This window comes from Coffea arabica, chromosome 8c (genome assembly GCF_036785885.1).
Source record: "Coffea arabica cultivar ET-39 chromosome 8c, Coffea Arabica ET-39 HiFi, whole genome shotgun sequence".
Classification (NCBI taxonomy): Eukaryota; Viridiplantae; Streptophyta; class Magnoliopsida; order Gentianales; family Rubiaceae; genus Coffea; species Coffea arabica.
Genome location: NC_092325.1, coordinates 34,038,338 through 34,053,304, shown reverse-complemented (window position 1 = coordinate 34,053,304; position 14,967 = coordinate 34,038,338). Strand labels below are relative to the sequence as shown.

General features: G+C 36.6%; 3 protein-coding genes across 3 annotated transcripts; 1 reads left to right on the top strand and 2 right to left on the bottom strand.

Moving 5' to 3' along the window:
- Positions 1 to 659: 659 nt before the first annotated feature.
- On the bottom strand, positions 660 to 3,518 carry LOC113705905 (uncharacterized). Its single transcript, XM_027227809.1, has 4 exons — positions 3,265 to 3,518; positions 1,789 to 2,680; positions 1,049 to 1,688; positions 660 to 943 (listed from the first exon to the last, which is right to left on the bottom strand). Exons 1-4 carry the CDS (start codon positions 3,516 to 3,518, stop codon positions 660 to 662), a joined length of 2,070 nt encoding a protein of 689 aa, XP_027083610.1.
- A 135-nt stretch (positions 3,519 to 3,653) lies between these two features.
- On the bottom strand, positions 3,654 to 4,034 carry LOC140013495 (uncharacterized). Its single transcript, XM_072062793.1, has one exon. The coding sequence runs from the start codon at positions 4,032 to 4,034 to the stop codon at positions 3,654 to 3,656; it is 381 nt and encodes a 126-aa protein (XP_071918894.1).
- Positions 4,035 to 8,774: 4,740 nt separating this feature from the next.
- Positions 8,775 to 9,944, top strand: LOC113705906 (putative F-box protein At5g55150). Its single transcript, XM_027227810.1, has one exon. The coding sequence runs from the start codon at positions 8,775 to 8,777 to the stop codon at positions 9,942 to 9,944; it is 1,170 nt and encodes a 389-aa protein (XP_027083611.1).
- The last annotated feature ends 5,023 nt before the right edge of the window (positions 9,945 to 14,967 follow it).

The window sequence follows — 14,967 nt, the reverse complement described above, 5'->3', positions numbered from 1 at the left end:
ACCTATTACAATAGAGAAATTGTCTCTATTTGTGTGGACGAGTATCATGAGGGCCAGTAGTATTAGTACTGACCCTAGCAACATCCCTAGCACTTGCTTCAGCCTTTTTCTTAGCATACAAAGTGAAGTAAAAGATAGAACCAGCCCAATCAGAGCCATAGTAGTAGGACTATACGGCGGATTTCTCCTTTGATGCAAAACACCACCAGGGCTATGGCCCGGTGGCCTTTTTGAGTTGTCTTTTTTTTTTTTCCGGAAACGTTAGAGATGAATTTTATAACAAACCAAACTTTACAATATTTGAGCAATGGTTCAACCACCTATACAAAGTGCACCATGACACTAAGGAGAAACGAAAATTCTCTCCTCATCCATAAATATACTTAGAGCATAATGGCTAATGCGTTTACATAGAGTCATATTACTAGACTTTCCTACTTCAAAAAAGCACATTTGAAACAGATTAGCTAGAGCAAGTATGTCTTCCACCAATGTGACTATGTTCGGGTTGTCTCCTTTCCCACTTTCCAGCAAGGCAATCAGATGTGTATTGACGTTTATGACTTTGATCCTTTGCCAGCCAAGCTGTCTTGCTTTCATTAGTGCCAGTCTCACTGCTACAGCTTCATCTTGGATGTGCATTAGCGAGCTTCTGTCCACTAACGCCCATTCAGCTTTGATTCTTCGTCCATTCTGCTTGGCCATGATGCCAATTCCCATCTTGTGTCCTCTACTGATTTCTGTGTTGCAATCTGAAGTTCCATCAGGTCTCTTCCCTCCATTCCTTCCTCCCCTTGACTTGCATTTGCTGCATCTGTTTCAGATGTACTTCTAGCTTCCTTCCCTGTACCAGCTTCCTCAAACTCCATCCACTCAGTACTGCCCTTTTGCACTACTCTTATTCCATCCCTCTCTTTTCCTTCAAATTCCAGCTCATTCCTATCTTTCCATAGTTGCCAAAGTATGTTAGCAGTCAAAGCTATATGCTGTTTTCCTTCGTTCCTACTCCTAGCTTGAGTTCAAGCTGCCCACCACTGCTTAAAGCAACCTGTTTGGTTCTGGATCCCATCCCATTGTACTGATGCAAGCTTCCATACCTTCTGAGCCTGTGGACAGTGTAACATAATGTGTTCCACTGTTTCTATCTTATCTCCACATCTTGAACAGAATGGTGATCCTTGTTTCGTTCTCCTGAATATTGTTTCCCTTGCTGTTAATGTATTAGTGATACACCTCCATATGAATAGCTTAATCTTATGCTTGATATTCAGCCCCCAAAGAGTTTTCCAAATTTGCTTGTTGGAGTCATCATAACTAGAACCTGATTCCCCTTTTGCTCCTTCTTCCTTCTTCCTCTCTTCCTTCAACAGAATTTGATAGCAAGGCTTAACTGAGTACTCCCCGTGCTTACTGTGTATCCAAAAATGCTTGTCTCCAGTCCTTGAAAGGCTAATAGGTATCTTCAAAATGTTCTCAGCATCCTCTCTATTGAATCTTCTGAAAATTACACTTCTATTCCACCTAAAGTTTGAGATCAACTCTTCCACTTTTTGCTCCTCCCCACTGTCTGGCACCCTTGTTGTTGGCTTTCCATTTGGATTGTTTGGTATCCATTCATCCTTCCATATTTTTATGCTTTTCCCTAAGCCAACTCTCTTCAATATGCCCCCCCTTAAATACTTGTCTTGCTGACATTATGCTTTGCCAGAACCATGAGGAATTTTTGGGGATCTCACAGTTCAGTATGTATTCCTTGGGATAATATTTAGCCTTCAGTGTTTTACTGACCAAAAGGTTTGGGAATCGTATCATCCTCCAGATCTGCTTTCCCAATAATGCTTTGTTGAAGCATTGCAAGTTCCTGAACCTGAAGCCTCCATCCAGTTTTGTCTTTATCATTTTGTCCCAAGAGCACCAATGTACCTTGCTTCTCCCTTCTAATTCACCGCAACAGTACTTAGCCATCAACCTTGTGATTTCTTTGAACAAACTAACTAGTAACCTGAAGCATGACATAGCATAAGTTGGCATAGCCATTGTAACAGCTTTCAGCATCACCTCCATGCCTGCTGCACTCAAAAACTTGTTCTTCCAACTGTTTAGTCTAGTCTTGATGCTGTCCTTTATAAATCCAAAGACCCGACTTTTTGTCCTTGTAACCACCATTTGAAGTCCCAAGTATTTCCCTTGATTCACTGCCCTTACACTTGCTAGTGGTTCATAGGTTTCCACCTTGTCGTTTTCCTTAGTGTTTTTGCTGAAGCATATAGAGGATTTCTCCAGATTGATTACCTGGCCAGACCCTCTTTCATACTGATCCAGAATATATCTTAGCTTCCTTGTTTCTTCTCCCGCAGCTTTACAAAATACCAGGGTGTCATCAGCAAAGAGAAGATGTGTGATAGCTGGCCCTTGTTTGCTAATCTTTAGTCCACTTAGTAATCCCTGCCTTGCTGCTTCCCTTAGCATATTTGAGAGACCTTCAGAGCACAATAGGAACAGGTAAGGTGACAGTGGGTCACCTTGCCTAATGTCTCTAGATGGTATCACATGCTCCTTGTTCTCTCCATTTATATTGAAGGAATAAGACAATGAGGTAATACACTCCATAGTCCACTCCACCCACAGCTTACTGAATCCCATTTTTTCCGTCATAGCTCTCAGATAACCCCACTCTACCCTATCATAAGATTTGGACATGTCCAGTTTAATTGTAGTATATCCATCCTTGCCTTGTCTCTTGTTTTGAAGAAAATGTAGGCATTCATGTGATATAATTATTTTGTCCAGAATCTATCTGTTAGGAATGAAGGCAGATTGGTTTTTGCTAATACAATGTTCAAGGATAGATTTTAGTCTATTGGCTAGAATTTTGGACATGCCTTTGTAGAGAACATTGCAAAGACTGATTGGCCTGTAGTGTTTCAAATCAGTAGGTAATTCTACCTTAGGAATGAGAGAAATGATGGTATAGTTTAAAGATTTAAGCATATGACCAGACTAAAAGAATGACTTGATAGCTTTCACCACCTCATCCTTAATGATGGTCCAAAATTTTTGTAAAAAGAGTGGTGTCGTCCCATCAGGCCCTGGTGCCTTATTGGGATTCATAGAGAAAATTGCTACCTTTATTTCGTTTTCCTCCATAGGTCTAGTCAGATTACCATTCATCTGGTCAGTAATGGTACTAGGCATGGCATCCAAAATCTCATCTAAACACTCTATCCTAGTCGACTTAAAGAGATGCTTATAATAATTAGCTACCTCATCTGCAATCTTTCATCAGTTGTAGTCCACGAACCATCCTCTCTCTGCAAGTTTCCTATCTTATTTCTTTTCCTCCTCCCCTTCACCACTGCATGGAAGTATATGGTATTTTTGTCTCCTTCCTGAAGCCAGCTTAGTCTAGCTTTCTGACTCCAATATTGCTCCTCTTCTTTGTAAGTTCCCACCAATTGATTTTTCAGTGCTCCAACTCTCCCCTTCCTACCTTCATTTTCTGAACTTTTCTCTACCATCAGTTGTTGCTTCAAGTTTGATATCCGTTTTCTAGAGTTCTCAATGAACCCATTTCTCTACTTCAGCAATGCAACTCCACACCTCTTAATCTTATTCACCACCCTAAACATCCTAGATCCTCTAACATCCTCCTCTCAGGCTTTCTTTATCACTTCTCCAATTCCTTCTCTCTGAGTCCATCTTTTGTCAAAAAAGAATTTTTTCCTCTTCTTATGTTCCCCCGGCATTGTATCCAAAATCAACATACTATGGTCAGAGCCTAAGCTTTCTATATGAGTACATTTAGTATGTTCAAACAGATTATGCCATCCTCCACTGCTAAGACCCCTATCCAACCTTTGTTTTATCTCACCAGTTTTCCACTGATTACACCAAGTCCAGGGATTGCCTTCGAATCCAATATCTATCATCTGGGTCTCCTGAATGAAGTTCTTGAAATCATGGAAACTCCATTCCTCCCTCATTCTACCACCCCACTTCTCCTCATTTGAGCAAACATCATTAAAGTCCCCCATAATTAACCAGTTATCACCCCACAAAAACTTCCTTCTACTAATAACTTCCCACTATTTTTTGCTCACTTGGTTGTCACAGTTGGCATAAATCCCTATTCGCCACCACTCCTGTTTCACTTCTTCATCTTCAATCAACACTTCAATAGTGAAAGCTGAGTGTTTAATGTCCTTAACTTTAGTCTCCTCATTCCACATCAGAGTCATACCCCCAGATCTATTCATAGCATCTATCACGTAGCAATGATCAAAATTCAGAATTCTTTAAGCTTCTTTATTTACTTAGTTTTGTTCTTAGTCTTACTCAGAAATCTCATGTTCAGCGAGAGAAGGCTGTTAACCTCCTTCAGGTGGGGAATTGTCAAGGGGCTCCCTGCACCTTGGCAATTCCACACCATAGCTCTCATTGATCCTTTGGGGACCAGTGTGGGCTGATCCCTTCCCCCTTATGCAACTCATTGTAAATCTCCACAGTCGCTCCCCACTTATATTTTTTGTCTATATGATCCGGTACCTCTACTTCTTCCATGACTTTATCTCTAAGCTGAAACTTCCTTTTTGTTCCATTAACCTCCTTCAGTAGAGCTCTCAACTCTCTAGGTCCAGCTTTCACTCTCTTGAATCTCTTTCCTTGTTGTTTGAGCTCTCCCTGGTTTTCTTTGTTATTGTTCTCATTAGTTTCCATACTCATTATCTCCTCACCAGTATTAGACCTTCCTTTCATCCCTTCTTTGATTCCTCCAGTCCCCCCTGATGGGCGTAGGGTATACATATAACATTAAACTCATCCTAATCAAGTTTTACATTTATAAACCCCTAAATACCCCACACGCGATTTATCGCAAGTATATGAATCGTGAGCGAGTATAGGGTATTAAGGGTCGATCCCACAAGGAAGATTGCAATTACTGGCACTACTAAACTTTCTCTATTATTTAGACTATCAATGTATTATAAGAAATGAATCCTACTGAACTTTTGTAAAATAACAAATGGAAACTCAGGTTATGGTATCCCTAACTACTTGTGCAATTGCCACTTTTGGATCATTGAGTACTACTATCTAGGCTAGTTATGGTGTAATTTTCTCATGCATATGAATCTTACTTTTGTAGTGAATCAATTATACTCATAACTAATCCAACCTATTCTCATGGTTATGAAATTAGCTACAAGTTCATTTTTTTCAATGAAATTACATGAAATTAATCACCTAAAACCATTTAGGTGCACTTCTACTTTCATGAGTGTACTTCCTATGTTTAGCACTTCTTGAACTAGTGTTAAATCTCAATTTTCATTGTAGAAATAATACCTTAAATAATCATAATTAATAGTACTAGATTAATCATGATTTCGAAAAGCTAAAGTGCTAAATAATTTGTTCGAAATAATGGCATCAAATAGCCAAATAATAAACACTAGCAATCATAGAAAGTTATTTATACTTTAAATCCTTTTTACTTCTTAATTAAAGACAAATGCTCATTCATATGCTATTTTAATACAATGTTACATTTTTATAATTAAGAAATATTTGTCACCACACTAACCCTATAACCACCCCTACAAATGAGCTTTGCAAATTACAATCACGTTTCAAAAAAAATCACAAATGTGCAACTAAATGTAAAGTTGAGGGGATAAAGTGTTGTTAAATGTAAAGTTAAGGGGTTTACTATATTTAACTCTAAAAAAAATCCCAAGAACGAAACAAGTAGTGGGTTATAAATTTTTGTCTAGATTTTTGTATTTATTTTAATACATAAAAAGTAGTGGGTTATAACAACCGTTTATAGTTTGTTATTTATATTTTAAATCCTTTTTACTCCTTCATTAAAGACAAATGCTCATTCACATGCTATTTTAATACAATTTTAATTTGGAAGCATACAACATGATCAAGAAACAGCAGAACCAATTAGGACCAGGTTTTGACCCAAAACAAAATTAGGTCTAGATGCCACTGGCACGTTGTCGTAACTTGCATTGCCAATTAGGACTATTTAGCGTTTTTTTTTTTTGCAAAGAGTTAGGATACTGTAAAGCTTATTTAGGCAAATTTTGCCTCATCGGTGATTTGAGTATCAAGTTATTGAATATACTACAAATCCTATAATATCAGTCTGCTATAAAAATTAATATTTTACTAGCATGTGGTATTTGCGTATGAAATTTCAGAGGTAAATCAAATGCTTTTACTTATACTCTATATAATTTGAATAGTTTTTTAGCGAATATAATCATACTATACAGGACCATCACTTTGTTCAATTGGAACTAGCAAATTGTATATCAATTACAATTTAGATTTTGCTCTGCGCAGTTGGTGAGTTCCATCAGTAACACTACATCAAACTTTTAATGTTGTTTCATACTCTTATCAACATGTATTTCAAAAAACTGTAGGTTTGAAAATGATACATGTACTCGAAAGTTAATTACGTGGTTGAGATCAATCAATTTTACAACATCACAAGCATTGTTGATAGCAAATTCAAAGAGAATATGGATATCTGAATATACAATCATGCATACGGTAAACTTACTTTATTTAATTTAATTACTGTACAAATTTTTTAAATTTATAATCATAACATATACATTCTTTCATTCTTACTAGATTAAATATTTTTGAATACTTGCTTACATTCAAAGCATTAACATAGAAAACATGTTCTATGATCTATGCAATAATTGCGGACAACTATGTGAAGGTCATTTTTCAAAAACAGTATGTATGTATTGTAATTACGTGGTCGACATTGTTGTTAGGTAATTAATTTCATGTACCTGTACTTTTAACAAATTTTTCTGTATTGTATATAATATTTTATTTGTCAAACAGGTATAATGTTAACATACAAATCAAAGATTCCAGTAGCAACATGCATCTTAATCTACATGACAGACATGCACGATTCGTATTTGGTTGTGATGCTTCTTATCTCAGAGAATTACAAAGGAAGGTAGAATTTCTTGATATATGTTTATTTTTTATGATGCTATTTATAAGCTATGTAAAAAAACATACACTAATTTTGAATTTCGCACGTACTTAATTCTCAGGACAATGGTGATAAGTTGTTCAACCAACGAATCAATTCATGCAAAGATCGTGCATTTTCATTTGTAGTACGCATTCCACAAAATTCAACAGAATTAATTAAATCACCGATTTTGGCTTTCGTACTAAAAGTTGATTGGTGTGAAGAGTCTTCGCACCTTCATGCAAGATTTTCAAATCGAATGCATAATATTTGTAAGTATTTCATTTTAACAACATTTAATTACATTTATTTTTATTCATATATCATTTATTTTCTAATATAAATTTCTATTATTTTTTCAGGATCTATCTTTTGAAAAAGATAATTTTTGAATAATATACACATTCTATCATATTTCAAACTATAATTAGACAGCTATTATATTTTAATTGTATTGGTATAATTTTTTAACCTTTTTTAATTCACCATTTTATTTTCATTTTTTTCAATAATATCAGCACCGTGCGTAGCACGGATATTCACACTAGTTGTCATGTATACTCATTTGACAAACTGTGGGTCCTTTTTTCCTCCCAATAGTGCAATTCTTTCTTTTAATCAGGGGCAAATTACATTTTAACCCCTGTGATTTAGTGTTTTTTATATAACCTCCCTATAGTTTCAAAAGCAATGTATAACCCTCTCATGGTTTGGATTAAAGTGTCAAAGTAACCAAAATATTCATTCGTAACGGAACTTCTGAAAATGACAAAATTACCCTTATAAATATAGGATACACTAACCCTTGTGATTTTTATATTTTACCATGTAACTCCCTTACGGTTTTCAAAATATACACATAACCCCCTTTGGTTAATAAATAAATTTCAACTTTACATAAGGGTATTTTTGACATTTTAGGTAACTTCATTATGAATGATCATTTGGGTCACTTTGATGCTTTAATTCAAACCATGAAGAGATTATATATAATTTTTGAAACCATAGGGAGTTATCTAAAAAATCACTAAACCGTAGGGGGATAAAGTGGAATTTGCCCTTTAATCAATAGTGCAAATTACTACAAACCGCGTGACCGATTATACTAAATAATTTTGTTAACAACAAATTCGTACACACAGAACGACAATATGTATGCCACCATATGACACATGTACATGTACATAATTAATAGTGGCAAATTAGTTCATGTTTTTATCGTATTATTATGTGAGAGTATGGTTGTATAATAGTGGGTATAAATTTATATCATTTGCAAGGACAAATGAGTGCATTCATATTATAATATCTTTTCAATATAGGATTGTATAATAATGAGAGTATAAATTTGTATCATTTTTAAGATGAATTAATCTAAAATTTTTTCATCCCATTTCTTAGTTATCCTGACTAATATCATCAAGGATGGATCCAATCCCTTAATGAACCAAATGAACCTTTAAAAGCCGGATGACTAAGTGGTATGAAGAAACGTGTATAACATCCAACTTTTCTCCAAGTTCCATTCGTAATCGGACAGGATTTCCCGACATTCGAGTATTCAACTGCACATCCACCCAAATTTCAGATCCTATTAGGATATGGAAATTCGCCAATCCAATACCAATAGCCATGTATATATATATAGTTGATATTTAGGCATATTGCCAAGCCTTTAACCTTAAAATTGCCCTACAACCCTAATTCATCATCCCAGCTGCCGAACCTCTGCAAACTAAATCATACTCATCCAATGGCAAACTGGTCTGATCTACAACATGATATGTTGGGATTGATAGCCCAACACCTCGACAAGATTGAAGATTATGTCGCTTTTGGCGCAGTTTGCAAGTCATGGCGAGCAGCGGCCAGTGAGAAAAATTTCAAGGGCCTGCGACTATGGCAACAGATTCCCTGCCTCATGCTTGCTGCGAAGGATGATTTCAATCGGGAGTTCTATAGTTTGATGGAGAAACAAGTCGTTGCTAAGGTGAGCTTGCCTCAACTTAAAGGCAAGAAGTGTTATGAATCTCTAGGATGGTTGTTGACTATTGGACAACAAGGGGAGATGAGCCTGTTGAATCCCTTCTCCGGTGTTGAAATTGAGTTACCAAATCAAAATACTTTTCCTGAATATGATGTGTATGAGACGGATCCTGATATCTTTGTCCGTAAGATGGTTTTGTCATTGAGGCCAAGTCGAGAGGCCCCAGAGGACGATGACTTTGTGGTGATGATCATCTGTGGAGGGGTTGGATTCTTGGCTTTCTGGAGGCCAAAGGATCTTAGGTGGAATAGGATTGAGACCAGAAACTCTTCCTATGCGGATGTCATATATACCGATGGCCAGTTTTACGCAATTGATCATATGGGCAATGTCGTGGTTTGTGACGTTTTGGAGGCAAACCCTACTGATCAGGCTCGAATAATTGCTCGGTTTAGCCTTGAATTATGGTACAAAAAAGAGTTATACTTAGTAAAATCTTCATCTACAGATGGTGAACCTTTTCTGGTTGTCACACGAGACAACATCCCCAATTATGAGGACGAACAAGGTTTTGAATTGGATAAACCGATCTATGGTACAACCGAATTTCAGGTGTTTGAATTGGTTTCCACAACAGGAGGAGGAAAAGAAATTACATCCCGTTGGAAAGAAGTCAAGAATTTGGGAAGCAGATCAATTTTTCTTGGCCATAGTTCTTCAATGTGCCTGGAAAACAACAAATTGGCCCACGAAATCAGGCCCGGTCATATATATTTCACGGACGACGCATGGGAAGGATATCTTGAAATTCCTGAAGGCGGCGGCAAGGACATGGGAGTCTACAACTTGGAAAAAGGAGTAACTGCGCCCTTGTATGATGCCCCCTTGCGGTTTAGCCGAACCTGCCCATCTATTTGGATTACACCAAATTTTTAACATTTGCGGCTTAGCCGAATCCTGAAGTATGTGTTTTCCTCCTCGGTGATTTACTGCTCTCCATATCTTTCCTAGTTCAGGACCTGGTGCAGAAGTTGTACTGATAACTGTTTGTTTTTCTAATATAAAACCACTTTTTATTGTTCTTGTTGAGAATTAATAGTATTCAGCACATGTTAATTCTACACTTTATGAATTCCCTTGTGATAATCATTTCCATTAATAGTCCATTGGGATGGTCTGCAGCAGAGATATTCATCTTTTAGTCCTCGATGACAAGGACTTTGGAAGGGAGGAGCAGATGATACAATGAGAATTCATCATTTTGGTATTAATTTCTCGGAAAAGCTCTTGTAATATCCGGATTCCAAACTGTATTTCACTTTGGTATAGAAGAGTCAGTTACTGGATTAATTAGAGTGATGTCAGCAGGGAATTAGTTTGTTGATCTGGCAGGAGTTAATTGAGAATAAGTGAATAACTGCTATATTAGGCGAAAAAGAGTAGAAAAAGGGTCAGTTGTGAATTCTGTATCTTGATTCATTCATCTTCTTCTGATTCTCGAACTGTGTTCTTCATTTATCACGATTCCTGAATCTCAAGTGCAAGACATTCACTGTTCTCTGCATCACACTAGGCTATGAACCACATCATTTTTCATTTGAGAACCTGATAGAAAAGCGGATATAAATCTGGAGTGACGGTGAATAAAAGCGGTAGAGAGATAAGAGTAATCAAGATAGAAATACAAGCAACAGGGCTAGGGTTAAGCTTTTACTTGTGGATAGAGAAAATGATCCAATTGGGAGTTTGAGAGAGGTTGGAGTTTTGAAAATTGAAGTGAAGAATGAGAAATCTTTCCACTACATGATTAAGAGAGCATTTGAATATTAAAGACCATTTGGTTCAATTTTCATAATCACTATCACTATGGTATGATAAATATGAGAATAACAATCGACTTGATAAAGATCTATGGAGTGTTTGGTAACTTTATAGCATTGCATTTTAGTAATAGCAAACAATAGATAAGTACAAATGCCGCTCTTTAATAATTAATCATGAAGCTCATAAAAAGGGTATTTGAAGTGAAGGATGAGAAATCTTTCCACTGCATGATTAAGAGAGCATTTGAATATTAAAGACCATATGGTTCAATTTTCATAACCACTATCACTATGGTATGATAAATATGAGATTAACAATCGACTTGATAAAGATCTATGGAGTGTTTGGTAACTTTATAGCAATGCATTTTAGTAATAGAAAACAATAGATAAGTAAAAATGCCGCTCTTTAATAATTAATCATGAAGCTCATAAAAAGGGTTTATGAAACCCGTCAACAGAATATGTTTGATGTAAAACAAATATTTTAGTATGGGTATGACTAAAACTGACCTCCATTTACAATAATTGACCTAGACGTGCTTATAAAGCATGAAATATGGAATATAATAAATAGGGCCCTTAAATGAACTGAGCTTATTTGCGAGCTCAGCTTATATAAGTTCAAGATCCCCTCATTTTTTTAACTAGATTAGTCGAGCCTAACCACAAAATTAAACTCAATTTATTTGAACCAATTGAGCCGAGCTCAGCTCATGAACAGCTTGTTTGAATTCATTTTATGCATTTATGGATCAAGGTGTAGTCCTACATTTAATTCATATTAAAGTTCCTATTTGGTAAATTAGTTTTTTAGGTGTTTATTTAAAACTTTATTGTAGTTTACTGTAAAAGTAGTAAGAAAAATTTTTAAAATGAAAAACTTTTTTTTTCTTTTCTTTCTTTCTTTTCTCATTTCTTTCATCTCTTCTTCTTCTCCCTTCCCCTTTCCCCCTCCTTCCCCCGCCTCCCCGCTACCCTTCCCAGCCAAACAGAAGTAGCATATGCAAATTTTTTTCTTGCTTTTCTCTCTCTCCCTATCCCTCTCCCCCTCTCCTTCCCTTCCCCCTTCCCCTCTCCCTCGCCACCTCTCCCTCCCTCCGTCAGAAGTTGCAACGCCAGAAACGGGATTTTTTTTTTTTGCTTTTTCTCTCCCCTTCTTCTCCCTTTCCCTCTCCCCCTCTCCTTCCCCCGCCACCTCTCCCTTCCTCCGCTGGAAGTTGCAGCACCAGAAATGAGAATTTTTTTTTGGCTTTTTCTCTCCCTTCCTCCGCTGGCAATTGCAGCGCCAGAAATGGGAATTTTTTTTTTGGCTTTTTCTCTCCACCTCTTCTCCCTTTCCCTCTATATCCCTCCCTCCGCCGGAAGTTGCAACAATAGAAATAGGAATTTTTTTTCATTTTCTCTCCCTCTTTTCTCCCTCTCCCTCTCCCCTCTCCTTCCCTTCCCCCTTCCCCCTTCCCCTGGCTGTGATCTGGTCTCGCGACTAGATCGGGTAAAGGGGGAGAGAGATGATGGTGGTGGTGGGAAAGGGGAGGAGAGAGAGAGCAGGAGAGGGAGGAGAGGGGGAGAGAACAAGAAAAAAAGTTGCATCTACCGGTGCCAGAAGAAGTGCCGAAAAAGGTTGCCGGTTAGTCTTGGCCAGCAGCGAAGGTGGTGGTGGGTTGAGGTGGAAGAAGAAAGGAGGAAAGGAATTTTTTTTGGTGTGTTTTGGGTTTTTTTAACTGTGCAGGTAAAAAGTTTTGAGAAGTTTGTGAGTTTACTGTAGTTAAAATTGGTAAAAAACTAGTAGCAGACAAACTTAGGTAAAATCCATTTGCCAAACTGGCCCAAGGTTCTTCCACAAGTCCCGTATCCAGCTGAACAATGAAATTGTTGATCAAATCAATTACATCGAAGAATATGTGGATGAGATAATGTGTTTTTTTTTTTGCATAACAAAAATATAAGTTTTATCTTGATTTCTTTGGTGTTTACAGGTCATTTTGTAAAATGCATTTAGACAACTTTTATTCAGTAACATTGTTATTGTGGAATAGACTGATAAAATTTGTTAATTTGTGAGTTGCAATACGGCATAGGAACCAAGCTTGAACTCATTCCAACTCGCCTTTTTCTTTTTTATTAAAAGAGCTGAGACCAAGTTTATAGCTCTAACGTGGAACTCTTTTTAATGAGTCGAGCACAAAAATGATTTAAGCTTGGTTAAGAAATAAGTCAAGCTTGATATTGATTTATTAATTAAATGAGTCTGAGCTTAAAAGCTAGACATGTGGCTCGGATTGGCTTGTTAATAGCTCCGTGGTAAGATTATAATATCACTTTATCCCTATTATTTGGTTTTTCAATCGACCATATAATTTCCCTATAGCCTTATATAAAGTGGTTAGGCACTTCTTGTGTCTAGTATATGAAAAAAAGGACATGACAAAAATTTTAACTGACCCTGTAACTAGAGGAGATTTTAGTCCATTTACCATTTTGTGCAAATCCACAAGAAGTTAAATAGATATTCTTGGATAATAGGGACTATTTGGTAATACGCAAAAATAAAGAGGGCTGAAATAGTAATTTTTCACTGATATTAAAGGAAATGAAGTATCGACGTTGTTTGCTTATTTTCCTAAATCTTTTTTTATGATTATAATTAAATTGCATTTCCACTTCTTTTCTATTGCCTTTATCCACGGATGAAATAATGTGACAAATTCGAGAGGGCAATTTTGGCATGAATTGCTGATTAGATCATCCCCTTGATTTTATTTATCACATAATCCTTTTATAGTTTAAAAAATATCTACTTAACTCCCAACCATTTTGTACAAAAAATTGCAATTGATGGAAATCCCCCAAGTAGCAGCTTTAGTTAAAAATTCCAATTATATCGTTGTCTAATACTGATCACTATGAGGTTTTAAGAGTGGGATCTAAAGAAGGGGGAACAGAGTTGATTTGAATCCAAATCATTTAATTTCTGAAGTCTCAGCCTTAATAATTAGACACTACGAGACTCTAATCACATTACATAAAACTATAAGGGAACACTTTCGAACCCTAATGGAATTGAGTAATATAATGCGAAGCCACAATGGCTAAAAATTTATTTGCCCAAATTTTTATGAAAATTTTGATAAGCAATAATATTCTTGGAAAATAGGATGTAATAGGCCGTTTTGATAAACTTTGGCAATCTGGACATGAAGATAAAAATTAGGACTTATGCGCTTTTTACAAACCATTTCTCATACATTTTTCTGTTAAACAAAACCTCTAACCGAGAGCTCCTTTTCCCTCCCCTTCCACTTTTGTACTGCCTAATCTTCATTGCTTCCACCTAGAACCACAATCACCCTACACCGCCTTATGGACCATGAAGAAATCAATGAAGAGCATGAACCACTGCCCAATCAAGAACTACCTGCACCGATACCCAAGAAACCAGCTCCCAAGGAACAGCCTGATTTTGAGGTTCGCTACTGCCTTCTCTGTTCTGAAAACAAGCATACTGAAAATGGCCTCAAAGATCACAATAAACGCATTCACACCAGGTACCTCAAGAATAAGTGCGTTACTTGCCAGAACGTCTTCGAAACCCAGGCCTCATTGCGGCTGCACAGAAGGCCTGGGCCACCTGATCAGTAACATTTTCTCTGATTCATCCCCTGTGAGAAAATTGATCAATCATGTGAGGCGAAGGGGATGGTTAATATTCTTGGGAGAAGCCAAGGACAAAGTTGCTGCTACGTTACACTTAAAGGATAACTCCATTCAGGCGCGTCTGATTGCAACCTTTGCTTGTTACGCTTCGGGTTATTAATTGATAAGGAGCACTGAAATTTTTCAAGAATCAATTTTTATCGGAAAGATCTAAAATTCTTGCTTTTAGTCCGTCGAAATATGCGTATAGATGTTGATTTCTTTATGGTGAATATAAAGAAGAATTTTCTGCTTTTAATCCATAACAACTGTGCACAGATGTTGATTTCATTAAGGTGAATATAAAAAAGAAAATCTTGATTATGATCTTTGGTTTTAAGGGCTTCAGGTGATAATCTGATATCAATCTTCAAGATTCAATTTTTCTTGGTCTTTATAAGAAAAAATCTTAACTTTTATGTTTGTCATCCATATATACA